The following is a 25,042-nucleotide window of genomic DNA, read 5'->3' on the forward strand; positions in this document are numbered from 1 at the left end:
GCCAAGCCTCAATTCGCTTGGAAAGTTCGCATTCCACCACAAACGGAGCAGGAGTCAGTTAAGGCTCACGCACTTGATAGCTGATCAAACTACAGCCAAAACCACGACAGCGAGCGACGCTACGGGAAATGTTAAATCGTTTAGCGTGAAAGAAAGCGAAAGGAGGCCCATTTGATCCACTCAACATTTTTCTTTCCTCCGGCGAAGGAAATGCAGAAAATGACTTGTTATTCTTGGGTCGTGGCCAGAAGCCACACGACATCTCGGATTATAGACCAAAATCCTTCTTTCCCAGATCGTACAGGGGTCTCGGAAATACAAAAAGATGGACGGATTTCCCCTTTCTGGACATTGCGTGTTTGCGTGCGTGTGCGGAAAGTATGATTGATGGCCTGGTACGCTAAACTGGGGGGTTGCTTCGGGTCAACCGAGGCCATTTGCTACTGATACGGTCGCCTCCCTCTCATCTAACACACAGCAGCCGCGTGTCGGCTAGGAGAAAGTGGGAGCAGAGTTCCCTCAGGTGTACTTGGCACAGACCGCCATTAACCGAGGGAGGGGTGCTAGGATGAGGCGCCACACACAAAATCTCAAGACATTGAAAAAGTTAAACCAGCACAAAAATCTGCTTCATCTCTTATGAAACATCTTGTACTCCAAAACCCATGCGGCCCCGTGCCTGTGGGAGGCGGAAGGAAGCGAAACAAATAACGTGCGGCGCAACCGCTAATACGAGAACAAAAAGAGTGCTCCAAACTTGGGATGACTCCTACACATCCCCTGTCAAATACAAGACAAATTCTTACATTTCTAGGACAAAAGCATTTTTCACTAAACAGGTGCGTCAATGGGGTTTGATCGTGGGGTTTTTTTCATGCTCAGAGAAAGCGCGCGCGCACGCACGCACGCACGCACGCACGCACGCACGCACGCACGCACGCACGCACGCACGCACGCACGCACGCACGCACGCACGCACGCACGCACGCACGCACGCACGCGCCATCCACCCACATGCTCTAATATTCCTTGGCCTCATTGACAGTGATGTTGCTGACTCAGGGCTCTGAGGGGGTTAAAGGCTTGCAGTTGCTGCATGCTGCTGCTGATTGGACGCCTGCACCACACACACAAGTAGGCAAGGCAGATGGCTAGTCATTTTCCATATCAACCATCGGCATCCACAAAGTCCCCCTTTCTGTTTGCTTGCGTCAAGGAAGACAAGAACAAGGCTTTGATCAGAAGCTTCATAAAGACAAGATGATGCTTCTAATTGGGTGTGCGAGTGTCCCTGTCTACATGTGCACGTTTGCCGCTTCCGTCATGTCATTTGAGCACAACTCACCCTGGAAGAAATATTAGAACAAGAAGAAATGTCACGCCCGCAAGAAGAAGATTGATCGTGTCTTTCCACAATTGCATTACTGAGCACACACACACACGGCAATTGTGGGCGCGCGATATCCGATTCAGAAGTCATTGTGGTTATTATGGGTTATTTGTTCATTAGCATGGATCGCATGTGCACCTCAAGTTTGAGTCGACTGTAGTCCGCACCACACAAACACGGCATGATGTCCCTCTTTCAACACTGACCATTGTATCATTTCAATTTTACACTCAAGGAGTAGAAGCATTTAAAAATCCTTCTATTTGCATGCATTTTTTCCCCATCCCTGTGCTATAAAGTGAATTGAGCTGCCTGCACATGAAATCTTTCCAAAGGGAACAATTAAGTTCCATCTCATCACTTTGGTCTCTCCTCACTTGTGTTCATTTGAGTTTTTTTTGCGGGGCCAAAGCAGGTGTCTAAATTTCTCCCTAGACAGCGCTTTCTCTTCTTAACTGACTTTTGTTTTCTCACATTGCACAGCTAACTAAGCTTACTTGCTGCCGCCTCCAAATTCAGTTGAATTCTCACAGAACACAATCCTGTTGGTAATATGCCCCCCCCCCCCATGTCTCCTTGGGGCAAAGATGTGCTGAATAATTCAAAATGGTGTCTGATTTATGGGAGTGCTCGTAAGTGGCCAGACATCAATCTGGCGGGTCATTACGGCTAAAGAGCGGCACAGCTGCCTAATCTTCAATGACACGTGGCTCAAATCAGATTCTTGTTCGACATTGGTGCCACGTGGAAAGGGGTCAGTGCTGCCAAAAACCACAAACCTCCAGCAAAACTAGTTGCAGAACCTCAGATCGGGATATAAAAAAGGATTTTCCACAGCTCAAGAACAATGCTAATCATCATAATCATTACTGCACAATCTGCTTCATAAGCCGAGGGAAAAAGGAGAAATGTGTTGCTGTATTGTATAATTATAAATTCTTACAGACCCACTGAATGAGATCATTTGGAGGTAATTGCCGTATAGGGAAATTGAGTAATTACTCATTAGGAGCTTTCGCTTTGGGATGGATATTCCAGGCCACTGGAAATCACCACCCACAAAGGTGAGGGAATTTCTTTTGATTGAGTCTACTGATTGTCTGGATCTTTCCATTCAAGTCTTGTGACAAAACGGAGCAGCAGCAGCAGTATTGGTAAAAAGCGCGAATCAATACGCTCCAAGTCATGGATAGGCAACTCCGGTCAGCACACCTGATTGAAAAAGGTCAGATAAGTGACAAGGATAACAATCCTGATCATTTCAATCAACAGGAAAACATGTAGGACACCCTCGAGGACTGGAGTTGCCTCGCCAAAAGTGTCTTGTTGCTGAGGTTAAAGTATCACGTTCAGTACGAGGCGGCGGGATCAGCTGTCAAAAGTAACAAGTCAGAAGAGAAGACACTAATCCACGGAATGAGCAGCCCCTTAATAATGCAAACAACACAGCCCCTGTATTTCCATCATATCGCCTCTGCCTGCTTGCAAAGCTTCTCCGTTTTCATTGAATACAGTCAAGAGATAGAGTTTTGGAGAGATAGTTTCTTTCTCGATTCCAATTCCAATTGTGGAAGAATCCAAATGAAAAACTATTGACCATGCACAAAAGAGCAACTAACAGGAGCAATTCCAGATTGGGTCATTTGACACGGAAATGGTGGCACTAATGCGAAGCCAGAAATAAAAAAAGTGTCCTGAAATGCTAAATATTGCGTTCGCATTGTCCGATCCTAGCTTTATATTTTGGAAGCCATAAACAACTTTTGTTCAATACGGCCAAGTTGAGCCGTCGGCAGGGCTTTTACTTCTGAAATGAAGTTGTGTTTGTCTTGTACATGACAAAAAGCCACAATTCCGAGGGGGTTAGGACCCAGAGGAGAACAGCCGAGGAATACTTGAAATTAGAAGCAGATTAAAAACAGGCCTCTCACCCCCCCACCCCACCCCCCTTCTATTGCTCAGTGTCTCTCTCGCCGGAAAAGTCTGCAACTGCTTTTGTCTCGTTGGAAATCCTCAACATGTTAACGAGGGACGCCGGAAGCGCATATATGCATGCGTCACACCTTGACACTGCCAAAGACAGACCGCCGTCGTGGTCGTGTATCCTCGTCAGAAACTAAAAGGCACCGCGTTTAATGTCTGCTCCTAACGCACACACACACACACACACACACACACACACACACACACACACACACACACACACACACACACACACACACACACACACACACACACACACACACACACACACACACACACACACACACACACACACACACACACACACACACACACACACACACACACACACACACACACACACACACACACACACACACACACACACAAAGCCGAGCACATCCTCCTCAAGGGGAACAGACGAGGGCTTCCCTCTCCATCTGCATAAATCAAGCATCACTGCAAAACACACACACACACACACACACACACACAGAAAGAGCGAGGCAACGGAAGATGTGCTTCTCGGAGCAGATTCTTTCCTGATTGAAGACGACTAATGGCCATGCCAGATATTATACAATGATGCAGGCCGCTATGCGTGTAATTGTGCACATGCACGCACTGGAAGGGAAATGGGAACAAAGATGATACACTGGTGGCTAGACTACTAAGGGAAAATACACTAAGCAGCATGTCCCTCACCTTAGGAATACACGGCGCAGTCAGTGCAGAGCAGAGGTGGCACACAATGAGCTGATATAACAGCTCATCCACTGAATCGTACAAAACTATTCAAATTGACTTTCAAAGTGGGCTTTGAACAAAAGCTCATTCCAATATCTCAATTTACAGTTTGGCTATGTTAAAAAGAAACATTAAGTTGACACATTCGTTGCTTTTGCGGGCCACATAAAACGACGCCGGGTCTGGCCTGGCCTGGCCCGGCCTTGACACGGCATAGGTGTAGGTGTTCCTCAGGTTCAGTCTTGGAACTAAACGCTGTAATACTGCTGTGATCAGATTCAAGAGCATCCGCTCTCCCGTCGTCACCCTGGAGACATTAAGCTCTAATGGCTGTGAAACTGGAAATGCCACAGTGATTTGGGACAAACGCCAGGAGAAGGCTTGATAGTAGGTGCCAGTAAAAGTAGGTGCTGAGCAAAACACAGCAGACTAAAAGGCCAACTTATTAGAATGGGATCAGTTCACACACAGAGGCCTGGAGACGGCATCTTACTCCAGTATCTCACCACACTGATGAAAAAAAAAATACAGGGTGAGAAAGAAAGAAAGAAAGAAAGAAAGAAAGAAAGAAAGAAAGAAAGAAAGAAAGAAAGAAAGAAAGAAAGAAAGAAAGAAAGAAAGAAAGAAAGAAAGAAAGGGAGGGAGGTAGTTGGGGAGGAGAAAAGAGTAAGCCGTCAAGAAAGATGTATCGGAGGTGCCAATTTTTACTGAGCAAGTCCTTTCGGCTTTAATGAATCAATAAGAGCCTTTCCTCATTTGATATGAACCCCGCGTCGTATATTTAATGCATGATAGAATTAAACGTTCATGAAGCAAATTTGAAGCTTCGTACGAATCAACAAATCGTTGTTTCCAATCGCATTCAAACCTAGAAAACATTCCATGAGTGTTTTTTTCTGGAGCATGTCGTTCTTGGTTCAAATTGGTACACCAATGGAATGCTAACGCTAACGGAACAGCAGACAACCAACATAAGGACTACACGGGCAACCGTTTGAAGCGCAAAGCCAACAATCTCCAACGGCAAACTGATTTAAGAAGGCATGAGTGTTCCGGATGGTGTGATAAGGCCAGCAGTCAGTCTGGACTCCGTCAAACGCCACCTGTGTCCCAAGTTAGCACCCAATTCCAAATGGTCCACTTGTGCCAGACATAGCATCCCCTGCCGTGTTGCTCGGCAACGTATCAATCTGTTTGGATGCTGGAAAAGCGAGGAGCAGGAATATGACGCTGAAATATGGGAAGACTTGAAGGAAAACTTGAGAGAGGGGATTTGAAGAGAATTGAAGAAAGATGGAAATAAGACAAAGTTCAATAAGACAACTCAATTCAGGTGCAAGTTGAGATTTGGTGGTGGAAGAGAAAGTGTGGAACTCGCCCACCCCCGTTCTCCTTCTGCTACTTTATCCCATCTCCTCCTTCTGCTGCCGCCAGTCAATGGACTCATGAGAAAAAGATCCGGGAATCAAATTAAAGAGCAGAAAGGAGGCAGGACAAAATTCATCCATCAACATATTTCAAGGAATCAGTCATGAGCTCGCCTGTGTTTTGAAAAAGAAGGTCAAATTGCTGCCTTTCAAAACATATGGGGCTGAATACTGAATAACGCCCAATTGAATTCCTCCTCATAAGGAGACGTTACTAAGAAAAACACTTCATCAAATGGAAATGAAGGGAACATTATTCATCAGCCCAGACAAAACCAAAGTACAACAATTTGCATGTTCACATCACTTTTTGAAGTTATAACTGCTGAATCATTTATTCGAGGCAAAGTTGAATTTTGGGCAACTGGTTGCAGCGTGCTAATAATGCATCTCGGTATCCTTGTCATTTTTTTTTTTGAGGAGGGGGGGGTTGTTTTGCTTCATTAAAAATGAAATAAATAAAAATAACAGTTCCCCCCCCCAAAAAAAAAAGACACGGAGCACAAAGAAAAGCCTTCTTTGTGCTCAGTCTGTTTGTACTTTTAACAGCTTAAAGAAATCTCCTCATTAAGAGCAGACCTCATACGGAGTCGTCTACTCACACCTTGCCGCTGTCTGAACTTTGTCTCGGCACTCGCTTTTCACTATCTCGCTCTTCAGCGGTCGAAAAAAAATCCAACACAAACACCAAGCCCACGCGCGCCTCCCTTGCCACAAGAAGTTCACGTGCAAAATCCATGTACGCTACGTCACATGAGCCTGCCTGGAAACGTTCAGGCCCACTTGAGGGAAGACCAAAGTGTCCTCGTGCCGCATGGAATCCTCTGCTGGATGGAGAATACCCTCCCAAACAGCACTCCTCCACCACCTTGGCACAGAAGAAACATCTACGGGGGTTCTGTGGAAGTTGACGTGTGGGTTGGTTTGGGTTGCTTATACAACCGCTCGCACACAGGAGCACGCACACACACGCACAAACAGAGGCTTTGTGTCTCATATCAGACTGTGGAGGAATTGTTTAGAAAAAGCAGCCGAGGGGTTTTGGCGCAGGCAACGTGCCGGCCACGACTGAATCGAGAGCGCCCGCCCGCCCGAGGGGGGTCTTCAATTAGATGGTAAATACCAGTATCCAGGGGTCCTAATTACTTCAGACTGTCAAAAATGGCCGCAAGCCGTCTGAAGCCAGGGGCCCACTCGATCGGGCGGGCCCCTTTTGAATAACATTTGCGTGGAGACACTCCGCTACGTGGTGAAGTTCTCAAATGAGTCATGGAAGAAAAAGACCATTTGTAAAACACATGAATCCACTAATTAAGTGTTAATTCAGCATCCGTGCTTACTTTGTTCAAGTAAGTGCAACACCAAAGTGCTAGAGCACAAGACTTTGCTTTACAGCATACCATATTGTGGGAATATTTATGGTGGGAATAAGTGAGACTAGCAACACCAGTCGTTGGTCGATGCAAAGTGCACAAAGCCGTGTGTGTGTGCGTGCCTGCATGCGTGCGTGCCTGCGCCGCATGGAGAGGCAGTAGCAGCAGAAGAAGAAGAGGAGGAGGAGGAGGACACGGATCAAGAGGAACGCTTACAAATTTTGCAAAATATCCATCTGCTCCTTGGCTAAGCAGCATGAGTGTGCACACAAGTGCATACAGATCAATTGCAATGCATTATGTAACCACTGACCTTTTCCCAAATCATACACACAAATATGGTACAAAAACACACACACAAAGAGTTATTTCCATCCATCCATCCATCCATCCACGAGTGGTCACCAGCCAATCACAAAGCACATCTAGAAAGACAACCATTCACAATCACATTCAAATGCAGCCAGATTGGGAGGAAACAAAAGCACGCAAGCACAGAGAATGTGCATGTGGCGGGCGGGCGCTAAAGATTCCCGCGGCGAGTCTGTCAAGGGATCAGCTCATTTCTTGGGGAGCAACAAATGACTAATCAAGCTTGATATGGGTTTTTTTCTCCAAATAGATCTATTTGGAGAATTTTTGCAGATTTGACATTTGCAATTATGGAAATGAGCTGCAGTCTGGTAGAAAAGGCTGAAGCCAACTGAGGATTGAAGCCAGTCACAGACAAAAGAAAACAACAAGTCATGCCAAATGTGCCGACAGGTGACGAGCACTAGTAAAAGCCTTGAATAATATAGAAACAAAGAAGTCACAAAATGCCACTCTGGGTGGCACTTAACGCAATCAGCAGCTTAGAAATGGGACAAGAGATACGACTGCCTTCCACGAGTACTACAAGCCTGAGCTGTTCCAAAACAATACGAGCCAGCATCACAAACCTTCCTGGGAGGGAGGGAAAGCAGCAGTCTGCCCTGCCCTGCCCTGCCTGATGTAGCATTGCAATTAAACACCAAAAAGGAATTGGATTTTCAGGCTGGAAATGAATCTAAATGACATGAACATAACACCTCGAAAAACAGCTCAGGCAATAATAAGAAAAGACAGAGTGAGACCTCCGGGGCAGAGGCGTCACTCCAGCCAACAACGGCTGCCTCACTCGTTGGCTGGCTGGCTGGCTGGCCGGCCGGCTGGCATCCGGCTCTCACAATGCACATACAGCACATGGAGGAACCTCATCAAATGCCTTGTTTGCCACCAGTAAGCCTGAAGGAAAAAAAGAGTAGACAGAGAAAGGGCTTCCTTTTCTCTCACAACTTAGGAATCAATAAGTCTGAATTGGCAAGCCAGACTGTTCAAATCTTTGACTCTGCTTGTCATGTTGCATGTTCATTGATAGACAGCAAAAGTGCATCTCAGACGAATTGCAATGCTGGACTACAAGTTCCCAAAAACAACAAAAAATGTCAAACAACTACGCCAAAGGCTACGCTTCAAATGCACAGCACACAGCAGCCTTCCTCCTTGGTGCCTTGAGGGTAAAACCAAAAAAGCAGCAGAAGGTGAAACAGGTTTCTTACCTTTAAGGTGACTGCAAAGTGGGGTTTTTTTGGTTTAGGTTTGTTTTTTTAAAGGATATGGGTTGCAAACCATCTTGAGACACCAGCTCCGAGGACGGGTGCTCTGTTTCATGTAGAAGAAGACCACCGGGGCCAAGGTGGGGTAAGGCAGGGTTTCTTCACCGGAGGCCGACGCATCATCCTCGGCTAAAGAAGTCCCATCGGGGGCCGGGGAAGCCGGGGGAGCCGCGTCTACCGTCACCTCAGACCGCTCCTCGCCCACTCGGCCGACGGCGGATAAGTCGTTGAGACGGATGAAAGTCCTCGGCAGAGAGGAGCGGCCCTCCGAGCCCCTGGAGTCCGGGGTCCCGGAGAGACTTCCCCCGTCCTCGGCCATCATTGGCCTCCTGCGTGGATCGGTGGGAATTTAGCAAATCCGACACCACTCAATCGGTTATGCTGATGGATAGTTGTGAGAAAAAGCTCGTTGACTAGACTAGATCAAAAGATATTCATCCATCCATAGTTAAGAGATGAAAAACAGCAAAGGTCTTTTTATACACGTATACGAAAAGACAAGTTCTTATTCCAGTGCAGTAAAGTGCATCTTATGAATTAGATTGAAAAAAGAAATCACCTGATTTGGACTCGGTCGATGACTCCAATGCGCGTCCAGTCATCGCATGATCAGTTTGGAGGCTTACAGGGAGGACCGGCCGGCCGACCGACCGACCGACCGCACACTTCTTCCCAAGTGGATCGTTGGCGCACTTGGTGCGTGGAGCTTCGGTGCGCTGCGCTGCGCTGCGGTGCTGCAAGAGGGCCCCGAGCGAGGGAGCGAGCCAGCCAGCCAGCCAGCGAGCGAGCGAGCCAGCGGAGCCCCGGTGGGTGCTCAAAGCGCTTCCAAAGCCCAGCCTCCCCACGCGGGGGTTCTCACTAGCACTTTGTAAGCATCCACCAGTGACTACTTTGGGCAGCGTTCGGGTCCGCTTGTGCAAGATGAAGCCTCTCTTTGTGTTTGAACAAGTTCTTCCTTCAGGTGACTCCCAATCAGGCTCCGCTTCCTTCCACGCTCGCTCGCTGGCTGGCTGGCTCGCGCTTCTAAATGAAGTGGGCTCCAAGACTTTTCATTGCATATTCCGCAGTTTCAGAAATCCATCAAGATGCGTCGAGTCGAGCATCCCAACTAAAAGCCGGCTTTCATTGTCCTTCTTCTTCATACACGGCAGAGCATCTTTCTTGGTCTTGGTCGCCACGCTCTCAACCTCACTGTGTTCTCTCGGTTCCGTCCGTCCATCAGGAAAGCTCACACAGCTGGATGAAGATTGGAGGGGAGGGAGGCAGGCAGGGAGGCAGGCAGGCAGGCAGGCAGGGAGGGAGGGAGGCAGGCAGGCAGGCAGGCAGGGAGGGAGGGAGGGAGGGAGGGAGGGAGGGAGGGAGGGAGGGGGAATCCGAACTTCTAAATAGCAGCCCAACCAACCAAGCGCCTCCTCTCAAGCAGCGCAGCGCAGAGCAGCGCAGAGCAGCGCAGCGAAGTCCACAGCTCGCTTTTCATTGGCTGAAGATGCCGTGGAGTCAGAGGACCCAACAGCTGGAAGCTTATGCCAACGAGGAAGGAACGAGGCAGTTGATCAGCGGCGTCCTGAGACTGGGCGACAACTTTATTGCTGCAATATGGCGAATTGAGAATCTTCTGAATGACCTGATTCTGATGTATAACTGGAGATGATCAGTAAAGGTCGTGCATTAGAAAGATAGTTCAATGAAGCTACATATCTTCTTCATTAGTCGTTTGTCATCATTATTTGTATTCCCACAAGCCATCCATGTTGCAACGACTTCATCCCAGTGTGTTTCATGTTTTCACTACAATATGATTTAGTACTTTGCGGTTTTGTTGTTTCTTCTCAATCAAATCTTCAGCAGTAGTAGATTTCATGCTCCGGCATGTATGCCAGTGGCCACTAGAGGAAGATGTTTCCTCAGGACAGGACGCCTTTCAAGCTCCCCCAACAACGCATTGCCTGAGGTAGAAATTCCATTTGCTTCGTCGTTATTTCTTGTGCATTGATTACTATCCCTTGTTGCATGCACAGGAGTTTCAAACCTTTAGATTTTTCATTAACTTCATTGAAAGGGAAGGAGCCAATCAATAAAGAAGACGGATTTCCCTTTTCTCACATGAGTGTCAGCCACATCACCAATAGTTCAACCCTTGATTTTGGATACTCTGTGAAAATAAGAAAATCCTCACTATCCACACATGACCTAAAAAACACCAGCAAGCGAGCGAGTGAGCACAGAGGTAGAATTGGACTCTTTGCTGTGTCTGTCTGTCTGTCTGTCTGTCAATAGCGCCTGTTCCGACTGATGAGTTAATTGCGTCGTTTCTCAACAGGTTATCGACCGAGCCTTGCGCCCGTATCTGATTAGCTGGACCAAGGCAATAAAGTCACGTTTCTGGGTGAAGCGCACCGGAAATAACATGAATTAATAAAACATAGCAACAATCAATCTATTATTCATGCAATGGAATCAAGGATTGGGTTTTCATCACTGAATGTGTGCAGATTATTTTTTTCTTTTTTGAAACAATGGTGATTTGTTTTTTTACGCTCCAGTTAATGATCTACCGGATAACTTCAAAAACAAAAAGTTTGCACTTCCCTCAGCTGGTCATGATGATGAACTTAACTGTCGGTGAATTTTGAAGGACTTGATGGTTGGGGGGTCACTTGGAGGTCGACAGGAGGCTTTTCCTAATAAAGTCAGCAGCTGCTGCTCTTTGCCGCCGCCGCCGCAGCAGCAGCACCACCAAATGAGTCTGAGAGTAATGATTGGGGGACAACTGCACATAACAGATTTTACAAACTCAAATAATCAAAGAAGATATACGTACAAAGTGGAATGCTTCTGGACGATTCCTCTTTAGTTACATGGCTTTGGTGAGGTTGCCTGGCACACAAACACAAAGTCAGTACTATTGATCAACTTGATCCTCTCTTACCCACAGGGCAAATCACATTGTGCTCCACATCAAGCGGCAATTTCATCAAACAATAAAGTCACGCCTAGGAGATGAATGTGATACCTGATCATCCATCGCTCATGAGCAGCCATCAATATACTGCAACGCACCGCTACGTGCGATTTCACTCCATCCATGAAATCCAACGCTCATTAGGCCTTCCCTGTTCAAAGGCAATCATTACGATATCGATGATGTGATCCCTCCCTGTTCCGACATTTACAGTTTCCCCTCAATGAAGGAGCATGGGTTTACATAACTGTTGACAATGAGTGAGGAAGAAGTCAAAAGTGGATTTCAAGTTTGCAAAAGGCACCGCGGGCAGAATTGGAAAACGCTAAATAGACGAGCGCTACGGCTGAGTTCAACTTTGATCGACATTTTATTGGGTTGCTTTACAGTATATGATTAAATTGGGTGGCTGTGTGTAAACACTTCATTTGCAGTCTGGGTGTGTGCGTGGGGGGTCCATAGATGGCAAAACCAAATGGGATCACTTAATTGCATGCCCTAATGCCATTCCTGGTTGTCATGGTAACAGTAGCAGTACTCTGCATTTGTGAGAGACAGAACAATATAAAACAAATCATGCACCTTTAATGTAAACAAGAGAAAGGCGCGGCAGATGCAAAAGAAAAATCTATTCGTGTTGTGTTAAAACTTGGTGTCGGGAAAATAAAAAAATAAAAAAATAAAAATGCAAATGCCCCCGCGTGTGGCGCATTGCACTTTGTGTTTCTCATGTGGTGTGTAGTCTGGCAATGGCAGCTTACAAAAGGTCAACAACAGCGATAGTCATTTCAAGACAAATATTGAAAAGAATTATCCAGGATATTTTCTCTTTCCACATAAAGTAAGATTAATTCAATTGAAAAGTAGGTAAATACATTTACTCATTGATCAGGTGATGTCAGGAACCAGATTCAACTGATTCCACAAACTAATTTGACCTTTCAAGCTTCAAAAAAACTTTGCCTTCTGCTTCCATGCTCTCTCTATGTTTGGAGTCAGCCATTTTACTTTTAACCTTTGATCTTTGCAAGCACTGCACACTTGTAAGTGCAGTAGCCATACCTGGCCAGTAGGAGCTTCCTAAAACAAAAACTACCACGGTCAAGAGATGAACGCAACAGAACCTGAATAAAAATGACATGTATTTTGGACATTTTTTTCCAAATATCTCAAACTAAACTTTTGTCACTTCCTTTCCATCCATGTCAACTGTCAGTTGTGTCCAAGACGGCATGCATCTCTTTTGTCTGTCTGGTTTGTTTTCTAACCTTGCAGCGGTAATAAGACTGGCTTGTTTGTGCATGTCTGTTTGTACCTCTGACCTCAAAAGTGATGTACAGCTGCTACCTGCCAATTGTGCCTGACAAGCAATCTGGGCATCTACCTAGGATGTTTCCACACATGCCTATCCTGTGAGGGGAAAAAAAATAATAAACAAGCGCACAAACACACTCACACACGGCGGAACCCCATTTGATTTGACCGAGTGAAGATTGAATATACCACCAGGGATCTCCCATGCATCACTTGTCTGACCACATTGAGTTGCGAATCAATCATTTCATTCTTTTGATGGCTGTTTCAAATGAACCAAGTCGTGAAAAACAGGAAGGAATTTTTGGTGGATTATGGAAATGTTCACCTACTTGTAATATCAGCATCTGTTCCACGGGTGGCTTCCCTCTGATCTGTGTCCAAATGAAATTCTTGTCTGGTCAGGTTGAGTGCAGTTGATGATCAAGAAGGTTGCCCCAATTTGCATCATAAATTGGAGCAAGTCGGAGAAGCTGGAATGGAAGGAAAACCTCTGAATGGCCATCTCTGCACTGCCAGGCTCATTTGATTATTTCTGGAAGTGGGGGGGTGGGGGGAATTGTTATTTATTATAGTCATATTATTCTTTTATTTGATCATCGTTATATGGATCAAAATTGGCACCTTGGAAAATCAAAGCCTGTGAGGTCAGAAAATTCCAAATGTATCCGTTTTGTGCTATTTTAGTAAAAAAAAACAAAAAAACAACAGGCATGCAACTGTGGAGAAATAGCGAGGTTAGCCAGAAGGGATTTAATGAGCATACCTTGTTCTGTGCTTTGGCCTAACTAGGCTACCATGATGAACTAGTTTGCCCGCTCCCCCCTCAGCCTCCATCGCTCTACTTACCTTACATGCTGCTATGCAAACTCGGGCCTGGCGGCACATGATAAATCTGGAGACAGAGGAAGGTTCACTCGTGCTGATTTCTTCTCCCATTTGTTCCCTTTGTGTACATTAGCAATGCAAGATTATTGGGCTTCTTTGATATGATGAGACACTATGAGGTCAATTTCATCTTGACATGACAATACGTTCAAATGATGTCAACACACGGTCCCGTATAATCAACTCTCCGGTCAATAATGTCCTTTATACACACCCACGGCTAGCTAGCAAGCCATGAGAAAATTGTGATTCATATTTTCATGAGACACTACATTAACGACATCCCACACACACACACACACACACACACACACACACACACACACACACACACACACACACACACACACACACACACACACACACACACACAAATAAGATTTAGCGTAAAAGCCATAGATCGTTCTTAACTCATCATTTGTCTGAAAAAGTCGACTTGAGAACAAATACAAACTTTACTCATCAAACTATAGCGTCGATAATTGAAGTCCGCTAAGCTACTTTCTGGTGGAGCGGGTTGAATAATAAAGTCACAAATTGAAGGCAGTGAAAGTCCAGAGAAAATAAAAGAAATGGATTATGTTTCAGCTCATATTCTTGAATGAGCAACCTGATGACTCCTATACCCAGCTGCACACAACCTACATAGCGAGGTCATGTGACCCTAGGAGGCACAATGCTCTTGCTATCTAAATTGGTAACCCGTTTTGTTTGTGGCTCTCCGTCCAGACAGTGACGGGAAGTTGACGCCGCCGACCACGTTGGCCCAGAGGCATCTCACTCGGTTGCTCACGAGTGCTTTTGTGACGCCGGCGTAGGCCGGATGATCCCATTGCCTTGTCTTGTCATGTTTAGCCACAGCTGGCAAAGAAGAAGAAATAGACTTCCATTTCCATTTGTTTGTTGACATTTTGGAAACTAACTGGACACATTGCAACGGACTGTGTGGCTTTGCAGCCATTCCATTGAAATATGAACGCCAGCAATTTGACGTGCGTCAATCTCACAGCAATTCAAAGTTTGAAAGCAACTTTTGAAAATGCGTCTATTTTTGACAGCAATAGAAATGTTTTGAACTCACTGAACGCTTTTCCTTTCTTCAAGTTTGGGTGTCACTGTTGTAAAGCCCCCTGTGGCCTCATTATCTATCACACACGTAGACAGGCGGGAGACGCAGCAGCCAAATCTGGAAACAGACATACGAGACGCAGCCTGAGACAAAACTCTCCCATCTCTCTCTCACACAACTTGGGAGGTTGGTGACCTGGCAACAAAAAGATGAAAGCAAACTGCCTCATCACTTCTTCAGCTCCAAAAAAAGCCCCAACAGAATCATCCGACCGACCGACATTTGATGTGATGCGATGCATGTACTAACAAAAATTTACAATTCAAAATTGTACCATTTGATTTGTGAGGGAGGGTGAAAGTATTTCATGCATCCGGGAACACATACGCTAAGGAGTTAGAGGGATTGCAAAAGAAGATGGCTGGCAACTTATGGAGCCCAGCGCAGGAACCGGGGAGCCAAACTCTTTGGCCTCACTCACCGACAGCAAGCCGTCCGTCTCCTTTCATACACTCGCATTCATTTCATTCCCACGTGGGCCTTCTCCCTTTCTACGACACCACACAAGTCACACAGAGTTTACATTAGCTTCCTTCAGCCTTCTGGCGTTCCACACAGCGAGACTGGAGTAAAAATAGTACAAAAAGAGGAATACAACCGGGACACGGAATCATTCTCCTCCAGCGGGACAACTCAGATCATTTATTAGATATAGGAACAATTTAGATCATGAACATTATTTGACTGAAAATACATTTCGATTTGCTTATAAAATACACTTTGGTTGTTTTCTTCTTCAGATATTTAAGCTAGGAAGGAAGTGCGACTTTCATGCTACAGCCAATTCAACGAGACAAATTATAAAAGAAAAAAAAGGCTAGGCTTGCCAGGTTTGAGTGGATTCAAAGAAAAGCCCAAAAACAACTTGTCATTCTGCTTGCGTGACAGTATTCCCGTCCAAAAGCAGCCGGCGTAGTTCTTCGGGCTCGGTAACGGGCAGTGAGCAGGTAAAGTCCTGGCACACGTAGGCGGTGGCCACTCCGCCCTGCATAGACATGGACGAGAGTGCCGGCACGAGCTCGAGGAGGAAAGCGTCCGAACTGCCGTCTAAAAGCATCAGGACCTGCCAGAGGAGAAACACACACACACACACACACACACACACACACACACACACACACACACACACACACACACACACACACACACACACACACAAAAAAGGGCCAGTCAGTCAGTCACCAATAAAAAATTTTTAAAAATTAAATATTTATGCTGCACTGTTTATAAATGCGCATAAAGAGCGGGAGGCACAGGAAATGAGAGAGAGATTGGCGCTGGGCGCTATTGACGACGGCTGTAAACATTTCACCGACAGTCACACGCACACTCCGCAGGATGTGTTGGAATGTGTTTGTGATTGTTGCTAAGGAGATAAGATGAGGCTTTCCATGCCCAGTGGAACCTTTGCTTGTCAGCATCACGTTGGAGCTACCCAAAAGGTCACGCAATGGGGGGAAGGAGATTGGGAGGAAGGCCTCGCAATTCACGAGCGAGCTCCTCAATCAGTCACCCACACGACGCCTATATTTCACGAGCTCGCACTGCGTTCATGATGAAAAGCAAATGGTCCTTTGGGTAGAGTCATAAAAGTCAGGTTTGAATATGTTGGCCATTTGCTAACGTGTCCATCATTGACCTGTCCTATATGCAACAGACAGCAAATGCTCGGAAGTCCTAAAGGAGCCCGGCCGGCATTGCTGTAATCCTCTTCTGCGCGCTTTCTTACATGTGCGGCTTTGCTTGTGGCTAGGTTCTTTAATTCTACCCGTCATGACATCTTCTTTCCTCTTACTTTCTGAGTCTCTGCGGACTTGTTAGGGATATCCTGATGTTTCCCTGCAGCACTTAAAAGGTGGCTTCTAGAAGGACCGTCTTTCCTTTTAAAGGCCATTGCATCATTTTTTTTCTTCCATCCCACTCTTTTCTTCCTCAGGGAATTATGAATTGCACATCAGGAGTTTGTTTGTTTTCTGAAAGGAAGGTCATTATTGTGTTGATTGAGACACCATATAGAAAAGCATTCCAAATTGTTTTTTGCTTTGAGAAAAAAAACGTATAAGTGCTCCCCATAACTATGTCAGAATGTGTCCGGCCGGGGCTTTCTACAGCTCATTCAGCACACAAGCGAGGAGTAATTGGATTAAATTAGGCATGTTCCTCGGCTCAGAGCTTCCTAATGTAACGTGAAACAGAATGCCCTGCCTCCCTCCCTCCCTCGCAAGCCTTTATCTCATCCAGTTGTCCCTTTTCCTATATTTTTCCAGCCCTTGACCCCTATTATTCGTACATTCGTAGAATGTCACCGATCAGAAATTTGGATGGGTAGATGAGAATCAGCCTTCCGTGACCTCACAAGAAACTGGTCTGGGGATTTGAGATTCTCATCATCATGTTTGAGCGTGGCTCGGAAGCAGCTCAGCCAGCATCTGGACCGAAATATATAGTAGCCAGCCTCCACGCTTGCTGATACAGAATTTACACACCAAACAAATGTTAGTTAGCATAGGATCAAATAGATTGTCCCCATTCCACAGATTAGTTGCGCTCGAGTAGACACGTCAGAGTTGGACAGAAACAAGGCCTGCTGGTCGGCCGTGATTGGCTATCCGCTGGTTGATAATGGCTCGCTCTGGGTCTGGGGATGTGGAGTGACTTGATGCAACCGCCACCTTATGTCTGATAAGGTCCAACTGGCTTCCATTGCATTCCGAGCCAGCCCCGTTGTGTGCGTGCGTGTCTTCGGGTAGTGAGAATATAATACATCCTTTCATTTGGTGATCTCATTATGGATGTGGTATCACCTAATAGGAACTTTTCATTTGCTTTTGTGGGATTTGCTGTGGCTGCATGTTTTTGGTGTTCATTTTGGAGAAAGTTACTTTTGTGCTTGTGTTTGCCTTTGTTCATCACACAGAAAATGTGTTTATTTAAGAATAGCCAAACAGTCATTAGCTGAGAAAAGAAAATGGGAACAAGGAGACACCTCAGATACATAAAAACAAAAGAGGAAAAAAACCAACAACATAAAAAGGCATTAAATCTAACAGCATAATGTGTGTGTGTGTGTGTGTGTGTGTGTTTGTATTTTTTTGAAGGTGTACAAAGACATTATAATGTGATCTTGCTGGGCGGATTTTTACTGAAATATTTCGTGATAATTGCAAGACTCTAATGTTTTGTGAAAAGGGGAAGTCAAGTAAAAATAACATACCTTTTAATCTAGCGGCGCAGTCTATAAACAGGATTGTGATTATTATTTTGTGTATGGAAAGCAAATGAGGCAGCTAATTGGCCTGTTCTTCTCCGACTTTGGTTACGTGACATGAGCAAGCAGAGTCGATGATGCTCAATGACACGCCGGCGTTTGTCCAAATATGCAAAGCTAGACTTACCCTGTGGGGTAGAAAGAGGGAGTTGACTGCTTCCAAAAGACCTTTTGTATCCGGGGAATCTTTTTGGCCACAGATGACAATCTGAGAAAAAAAAGGGCGACGTAGGAGAAACAGAAAAGGGAGTCAATGGAAAGGAGAGAGGGGGGGAAAAAAAAAAAAAAGAGAAAGCATGATTAGAATGAAATACAAGGGGAAAGGTGATACCTTAAGAGGGAGTTGAGGTGGGCGGGGGTCAGTGTCGGATTTGTAGCCCTAACGAGCAAGGCAGGTGTTGTCGGCGCGACTTTGAGCTCGTTACGCTTGCCCCCGCCCGCCCGCGGCCCCGACTCATCCTCCGCAGGTCACGCACGTATATCCCAGAGAAACTTGACTAGACTAGCTACTTTTTGAGTCTTTCAAGTTTGTTCGAGGAAAGTTTCGGACAAATGAATACTGTCTTAATATGACTTTTTGAAAATCTTTTTTTTTTCTTTTCGGGCTTCTTGCGAGACTAACCTGCTTAAGCATGTGATGCTGTGCCATAAGGGCCCGGACCATCTCGGGTAGAGCGATGGGGAACTTGGTGAGACGCTCCGAGAAGGCCGCCAGTAGCTTTTGGCACTGCTGGAGCCATTCATGCCTTCCGGTATACTGGGACAGACGCAACAGATTCCAGGCTGACACCGAGTTAGCGCTGGGCTCAGCTCCATCCTGATCTGAAAGACACAAAATGATCTTGCATGCAACATTCAAATCCTTTCCAAAGGTCCCAAGTTCTTATCTTTTATCAGTGTCCAGTGTTTGTGCTCTCAATGTCAAAGAAAAACAAAGAGCGACCGGAGCGGAGCGGTGTGGTGTAAATTGCGGCTGGCAGAGAGGCAGCAATCCGTCTCGCAGAGACAGGCGTCACCAATGGACGGACTCCGCTCGCACTCAATTCTTTCATCTGAAAGCAATGTCCACTTCACTCAATAAGACAGACACGCAGGTGGGAAGGAACCCCGACAATTCCATCACTGATCTGTCAGCAGTTCACAACCTTTCTTTAACCATAAGCTTTTGCCCATTTTGCAGTGGAGATTAGAGCCCTCCACCACCAAAAAGCTGCTGGAATGGGCGGGCACCATGCCATGTCGAAAAAAAAAAAATGGAATAAAGGTAATTTGAAATGACTCGTGGAAATCTTACAATGTACTAAAAGCAACCCGACATGTTTGTCAGGCTTTAAAACTTGGCTAAAACCGCTCAGCATTATTTGACATTTCATGGAAAATGAATATGTATTTCATGAGGTTAGCCTCTCCGTTTAGGAATGACTTATATGCACATAGGTTTTCATCAAAAGTGACTCCAGCACCCTCGCAGGCGTTGATTTCCTCAAACAGGCATTCAATTTGTCACGTCACAGCCACCGACAGCATTGATGTGGTTTTTTTTTAGAAAACCATTTGCTTTGTTTGGCAAATATTTCAACTGAGCTATCCAATCAAAGGGTGTCTCAGTATTCTCACCTTCCTTGAGTTGCAGTAGAAGAGTGCTGTCACTTGGATCACAAGAAAAGTAGGCTCCGCCCGCCCTATCCCAGAACAGCACATCCTGTCTGAGCTGAAGCTCCTCGGCCCATCGCAGCCACTCGATCTGCTGCGTGGCCTCGTAGAGATCCAGCAAGCCGCAAACGATGAAGGCGTAATCGTCCAGGAAGCCGGAAATCGGCGTAGATCTGTAAAACGGCAATTTTGATGGATTGTCAGAAATGGGGTCCCGCGGGACTGGCCAGACTAATTGCATTCCTCCCTCCATGTGTGGGTGCACAGTGACAAGGAGGTCAAGATAGCGGATATCAGGTCACATCCGCATTTGGAATAAAATGTGACTAAAAGCACAACCGTGCAGGGTGGCCACACAATTATCCTGAAAATGACCCCACATTATCAGAGCTACATAAAAGCGAAGCCCCATCACAATGGCAGTTTGCCTCAGATAATCATGTCTCCTTCACACAAAGGCCTGTCACTTGGCCGAGGTGAGCGCTTACAAGGACGACGGGCCCTTAAGAGATTAAAGCGGGATGGAAACATTCAAGGGGCTTTTGATTCACGCCCTTCCACTTAAAAGCAGAATTTGGAAAACAAATGAAGAGGAACAGTACCGTCAGACAGATCCTTGATGACCTATGACGAGGTACTCCACGGAGCTTGAGAAAATGGCCACGATAAGCGGCATTCTCCGTGCTGACTGACACACAAGCAAGCAAGCAAGCAAGCCAAGAAGGCAATTAGCAAGGAGGCGGCCAGGCTGTTCCGGCGCTCGCGTGGAGCTCTCTCTTCATGTGTGTTGAAAAATGAATGCCTTTCATCTTGGGCGTTGTGGGACATATTTGGTTTTCTGCTGATGCGTTTGCTTTCTATCCTCACTCATTCACATGAACTAGGGCACAGCGCTGGGCAACAGAACCAGGACACCTGCTGCCGCGCCGGCCGTAGAAGAATGGAAACGTGTGGTGCACACAAAAACCTGTTCATCTTTGCTTGCCTTGGAAAACTGGATGCATTGTAATCAAAAAAAAAAAAAAAAAGGCTCTGACCTGAAAACGTCATATTGGTGCAACAGGCTTACATAATCCGTTTAAAATACGGCCAAGCTTGTAGGACGAGAGGTAGGTAACGTCATTACAGGCTGCTTCATGTTGACTGGAATCAGGTTATTGTGTCATGTGTTTGGATTTCCCATCCGTAGTTTCCCTTTCTCATTTATGCAGAACCTTGCTAGAACCGACACTTACATTTGCCGCACCTCCATCCGATCTCCACGGTAACAAGATCGCAGAAGGGTCTGCCTCTCCGCATCCCACAGATGCTCCTTGAGGAAGTGGCCGGCACGCAGCGCCCTCTCCAGCAGGGCCTCGTCCCCAAGCGCGGCTCCGACACGGGCGTAGGCCGACACCGTCAGACCTGTTGGTATGCGACCGTGCGTGATGAAAAGCATGCCAAAAATAGCACCTGCTCATTTAAATTTCCATTCGTTCCCCTTTCACGTAAGCAATGGAGCAAAGGTCTGCTCTTCAAACTGACTGACTACGCGCTAGTGTGCAGCGCTATGATGTCGTCACCATTCCAGGAGGCCAGCATCTTGGTGTCCAGATGCGGGCGCGGCCGAAGCTTCCTCACTTGTGCCATTTTGGCTCGTGCCGAAGCCAAAAGCGCATCCAGCGTCTCCGCGCTAATGCCGAAGCGCGCGGCCGTTAACTCTGGGGAATAGCGCACAATCAGCACATTTTGGCCCCGCAGCTCCCCGTGAGGGTCCTGGCAAAAAGACGTCATAGCGACTGTTGATGTCAAATGACACAAGGTTGGCACAAGGTTGGCACAAGGTTGGCACAAGGTTGGCACAAGGGGCGCTTGAAATGGAAAAATAAGAGGAGAAATTGGAAATGGCATCATCACCTGTTCGGGGGCAACATTGCCTTGCTCTTTCACTCCATAATGGTGCATGAAAACATCTGCTAGCGTGGCGGACCCGCTCGCAGCCACTGCCACGTCGCCCAGCACTCGTCCGACCTCCGAGGCCGTCCAGACGCAAAAAGCTCCCTCGCGCTTTTCGGCGCCGGCTGATGTGGGCACAGAGTCGGCGTCCTCTGCGCTGTAAAAGCCGCCGGACTGTTGAAAGAAGTCAACCGCCGCGCTCCTCAATCATTGAACAAAATCATTCATATTGGCTGGCCGTGGTTACAGCAGGCGCGGCCTGGCCTATTTGTTGTCAACTCATTCATCAAGATGAGAGGGAAAAGAAAAGGTTGACCCTTCCTTTAAGAGGAGATTTGGATGGTCACACGGTTCGTATGCAAAGTCAATTGTTAGCTTAATCGGCAGAATGCATTGCTCTATTTTTACTCCCAAAAATGAGTTGGTGACGTAACACGCATACTTTAGAAGCCCCCTGATAATTAGAAGAATGGCGCAAAATACCAACAAGAAGTATCCATGATTCACCTCGTGGCTCAAGTCTCTGGAGACATAACGCAGTATGTCCTTGGCCACATCGGCAAAAATCTGCTCACCTGATACCTGGGGAGAAAAAAAAAAGAAAAAGGCAAAGAGCCCACAGATGCTCAGAGTCGTGATTGGGCATTAAGGTAACCTTGGAGCTGCTGTCAGGTGATTTATAGGCGCTGCGAATGCTGAGCTGGTAGCTCCAGCCTCATTATCTCTACACGACACGACACGGCACGGCACGGCACGGCGGCCATGTGCTTCATCTTCGAGCACACGTGTGCCCTAATTCACGTTTGATTTGCACGCTCTGGAAATGAGGGCGAAGCAGCTACTGTGTCAAAACAATGCGATGACGTTCACACACCTGAAAGGCAGTTACGTAGGCCACGGCAAGCTGGGCCTGGTCGTACAGCATTTTCTCAAAATGTGGAACGTGCCAAGAAGAATCAGTGGAGTAGCGATGAAAGCCCTGCAAAACCTTTCTTTGTCAGCGTTTCTTTGTGTTCAAGCCAAAAGCTTTGGGCACCATCCAACCTGGGCAACGTGGTCGTGGATGCCGCCGCGCGCCATCATGCGCAGTGTATGCAAAGCCATTCGCAGAGCCTCCAGACCCTCCGAGGTGGAGCCATTCACAGACCAGTAAGACATGAGGAACATCAGATTCACTGGAGGAAGAAGGTTGAGAGGAAATGAGAACAAACACTCCTCAGGGTGTCATGGGTGGCGGTTACCCGGTGTGGGGAACTTGGGAGCATCCCTGAAGCCTCCATACTCTTCCTCATAAGACTGGGCCAGTTCTTGGAAACAGCGTTGAGCCACACTTGGAGCCAAAGGAGGACTCTCTCCTGGTTTCCCAGCCACAGTGGTGGCTTTTTTCAGCGCCTCCAGAATCCTGTTCCCGCTTGACTCCAAGTTACAACGGTTATTCTGCCACTGAGAAGAACAAGCGTCATGCGCAAAGCCTGCCTGTCTGCACGGCAGCGGATTGAGCATCGGAAACCCATTACGACACCTGTTGCGTGATTCGGGCGAGGACGCTTTTGAAACCAGGTCGTCTCCCTTGGTCTCTGGGCGGGAAGTAGGTGCCACCGATGAAAGGGCGGAGATCAGGAGTTAACCACACACTCATCGGCCACCCTCCACCTCCGCTCGTTGCCTGGAGACAGAGGAACCCCGTCAAGGTATTTGGAAGAACACTGTCCGTCCCGTCCGTGTGTGGAGATACCTGCACAAAGGTCATATATACTTTATCCACATCTGGTCTCTCTTCTCGGTCGACTTTAACGCAGACAAAGTTGACGTTGAGCAGTTTGGCAATTTCCTCGTCCTCAAAAGACTCCCTCTCCATGACATGGCACCAGTGACATGTCGAGTAGCCCACTGAGGCTCGCCAAAGATTTGGATTTTCAACGTGTGAATGTCATCATGATGTGTATTTGTGCGGCACAATGACAACTTTGATTTGATTGGATTCTAAAACAACCCACCTGATAAAAATATAGGTTTGTCCTGACTGCGCGCTTTGTCGAAGGCATCTTGTCCCCATGGATACCTGAGACGGACGGGTCCGTATTAAAAGCACATCCCAAACGGTGGTCCAACTGCACTTACCAGTCGACGGGGTTGTGTGCATGTTGGAGCAGGTAGGGTGACCTTTCCTTGGCGAGCCTGTTGGTGTGTCTGGGAGGTGTCGCTGGTGGCCCTTCTCCCCCTGATGCCATGCTGGTCAAAGGAAGGTGGCACCATTTATTCCATTTTTTTCCTCATCCATCCATTTTGTAGAGCACGCGGGCACAGAGAGAACTTGCAAACTCCACAAATGCCTTGAATTGGAGGAACTCTCTGATAGGCTTTTGGTCGATCAGCGTGACGCCATCAAGAGCCGAACCGAGTAGATGTGGTGGGAGCTCGCAATTCAAGGAGAGAGTCCTCCTTTGCTAGCTAGCTACACCGGATTCCCGTTGAGTAATTTGCCATCTTCGAATCCTTCTTCCTTCACAGTGAACAATGAAAAGGCCCACATTTTCACCCAATAGCGCTGACTGCACTTCAGATCGTTCCCCTTAATTCGGCCATATTTCAACGGATGTATTCCTGTTGTTATTGTTTTGGGGCTTTGCAAAAGCTGTCCCGTCACCATGACTTGGCATATCCTGGCAACAAGACGCAACACGGTTCGTTTTTCATGAGAATGCAACGATTCCGAATCAAACTACAAGGCACCGAGATGAAAGCTGAACGGTTTTCGTTTTTCTTTCACCTGAGGAAGCAGCACGGTGTTGACCTGACGTTTGGTGATGGCTTGTGGTGTCGGAAGAACCTTTGCTTGTTCCCCGAGTTGTTGTGAGGAGGGGCTGTGCACTCGAAAGCCGCAATGACAAGACGCGCTTGGGTCTTATATTTGCACAGTGTGCGATGCAACATAATCCACAATGTGACAGGCCAATGTGCCAGGCCAATGTGCGGCAAACTAGCCGTTCAATGTTTTTGTAATACCGTCAACGGACACCCGGTGTCGCGCAATAGCGCTCAACGCAAATGGTACGAAATGACAATTAAAAAAATACTTTTATCTTGCAACATCAACATTTTGTTTACCTTTTAAAATTAAAACTTGTTTTTGCATTTTATGGAGAAAAGAATAACTTGAAACACTTTTGTCTTAAGCTTCAATTCAATATTTAAAAAAGTATTTGGCAACAAAAACGAGATAGATGGACACTTACTTCACAAAACGTCAAATTAGTTTCACACTATTTTTGGAATGAAAAGAACATATAGATTTTTTTTAACATAAAATAACAACAAAGCAATAATATTTCAGTGTGGCCATATTACTCCATGTCA

General features: G+C 46.6%; 1 protein-coding gene and 1 long non-coding RNA gene across 6 annotated transcripts; both read right to left on the reverse strand.

Annotated features, from left to right (window-relative positions):
- Positions 1-13,186: 13,186 nt before the first annotated feature.
- On the reverse strand, positions 13,187-14,264 carry LOC147039055 (uncharacterized). The gene is made up of 3 exons (XR_015063408.1): positions 14,112-14,264; positions 13,662-13,707; positions 13,187-13,285 (listed from the first exon to the last, which is right to left on the reverse strand). It is a non-coding gene; the product is annotated as an uncharacterized LOC147039055 (long non-coding RNA).
- A 1,186-nt stretch (positions 14,265-15,450) lies between these two features.
- On the reverse strand, positions 15,451-24,749 carry spata20 (spermatogenesis associated 20). Of its 5 annotated transcripts, none has more exons than XM_085903398.1 (16): positions 24,456-24,749; positions 23,807-23,917; positions 23,683-23,747; positions 23,421-23,575; positions 23,208-23,351; positions 22,927-23,128; positions 22,730-22,860; positions 22,560-22,664; positions 22,193-22,267; positions 21,647-21,859; positions 21,313-21,505; positions 20,986-21,154; positions 19,715-19,923; positions 18,720-18,919; positions 18,225-18,305; positions 15,451-15,892 (listed from the first exon to the last, which is right to left on the reverse strand). In XM_085903398.1, exons 1-16 carry the CDS (start codon positions 24,617-24,619, stop codon positions 15,698-15,700), a joined length of 2,412 nt encoding a protein of 803 aa, XP_085759524.1. In that variant the 5' UTR covers positions 24,620-24,749; the 3' UTR covers positions 15,451-15,697. The 5 variants fall into 5 exon arrangements, with proteins under 5 accessions (XP_085759524.1, XP_085759523.1, XP_085759526.1 ...); XM_085903397.1 differs by having other exon boundaries at positions 22,169-22,267; XM_085903400.1 differs by lacking the exon at positions 23,421-23,575 and having other exon boundaries at positions 22,169-22,267; positions 23,208-23,420; positions 24,456-24,596.
- Positions 24,750-25,042: the final 293 nt, after the last annotated feature.

This window comes from Syngnathus leptorhynchus, chromosome 22 (genome assembly GCF_054491065.1).
Source record: "Syngnathus leptorhynchus isolate UIUO chromosome 22, UIUO_Slep, whole genome shotgun sequence".
NCBI classification, from domain to species: Eukaryota; Metazoa; Chordata; class Actinopteri; order Syngnathiformes; family Syngnathidae; genus Syngnathus; species Syngnathus leptorhynchus.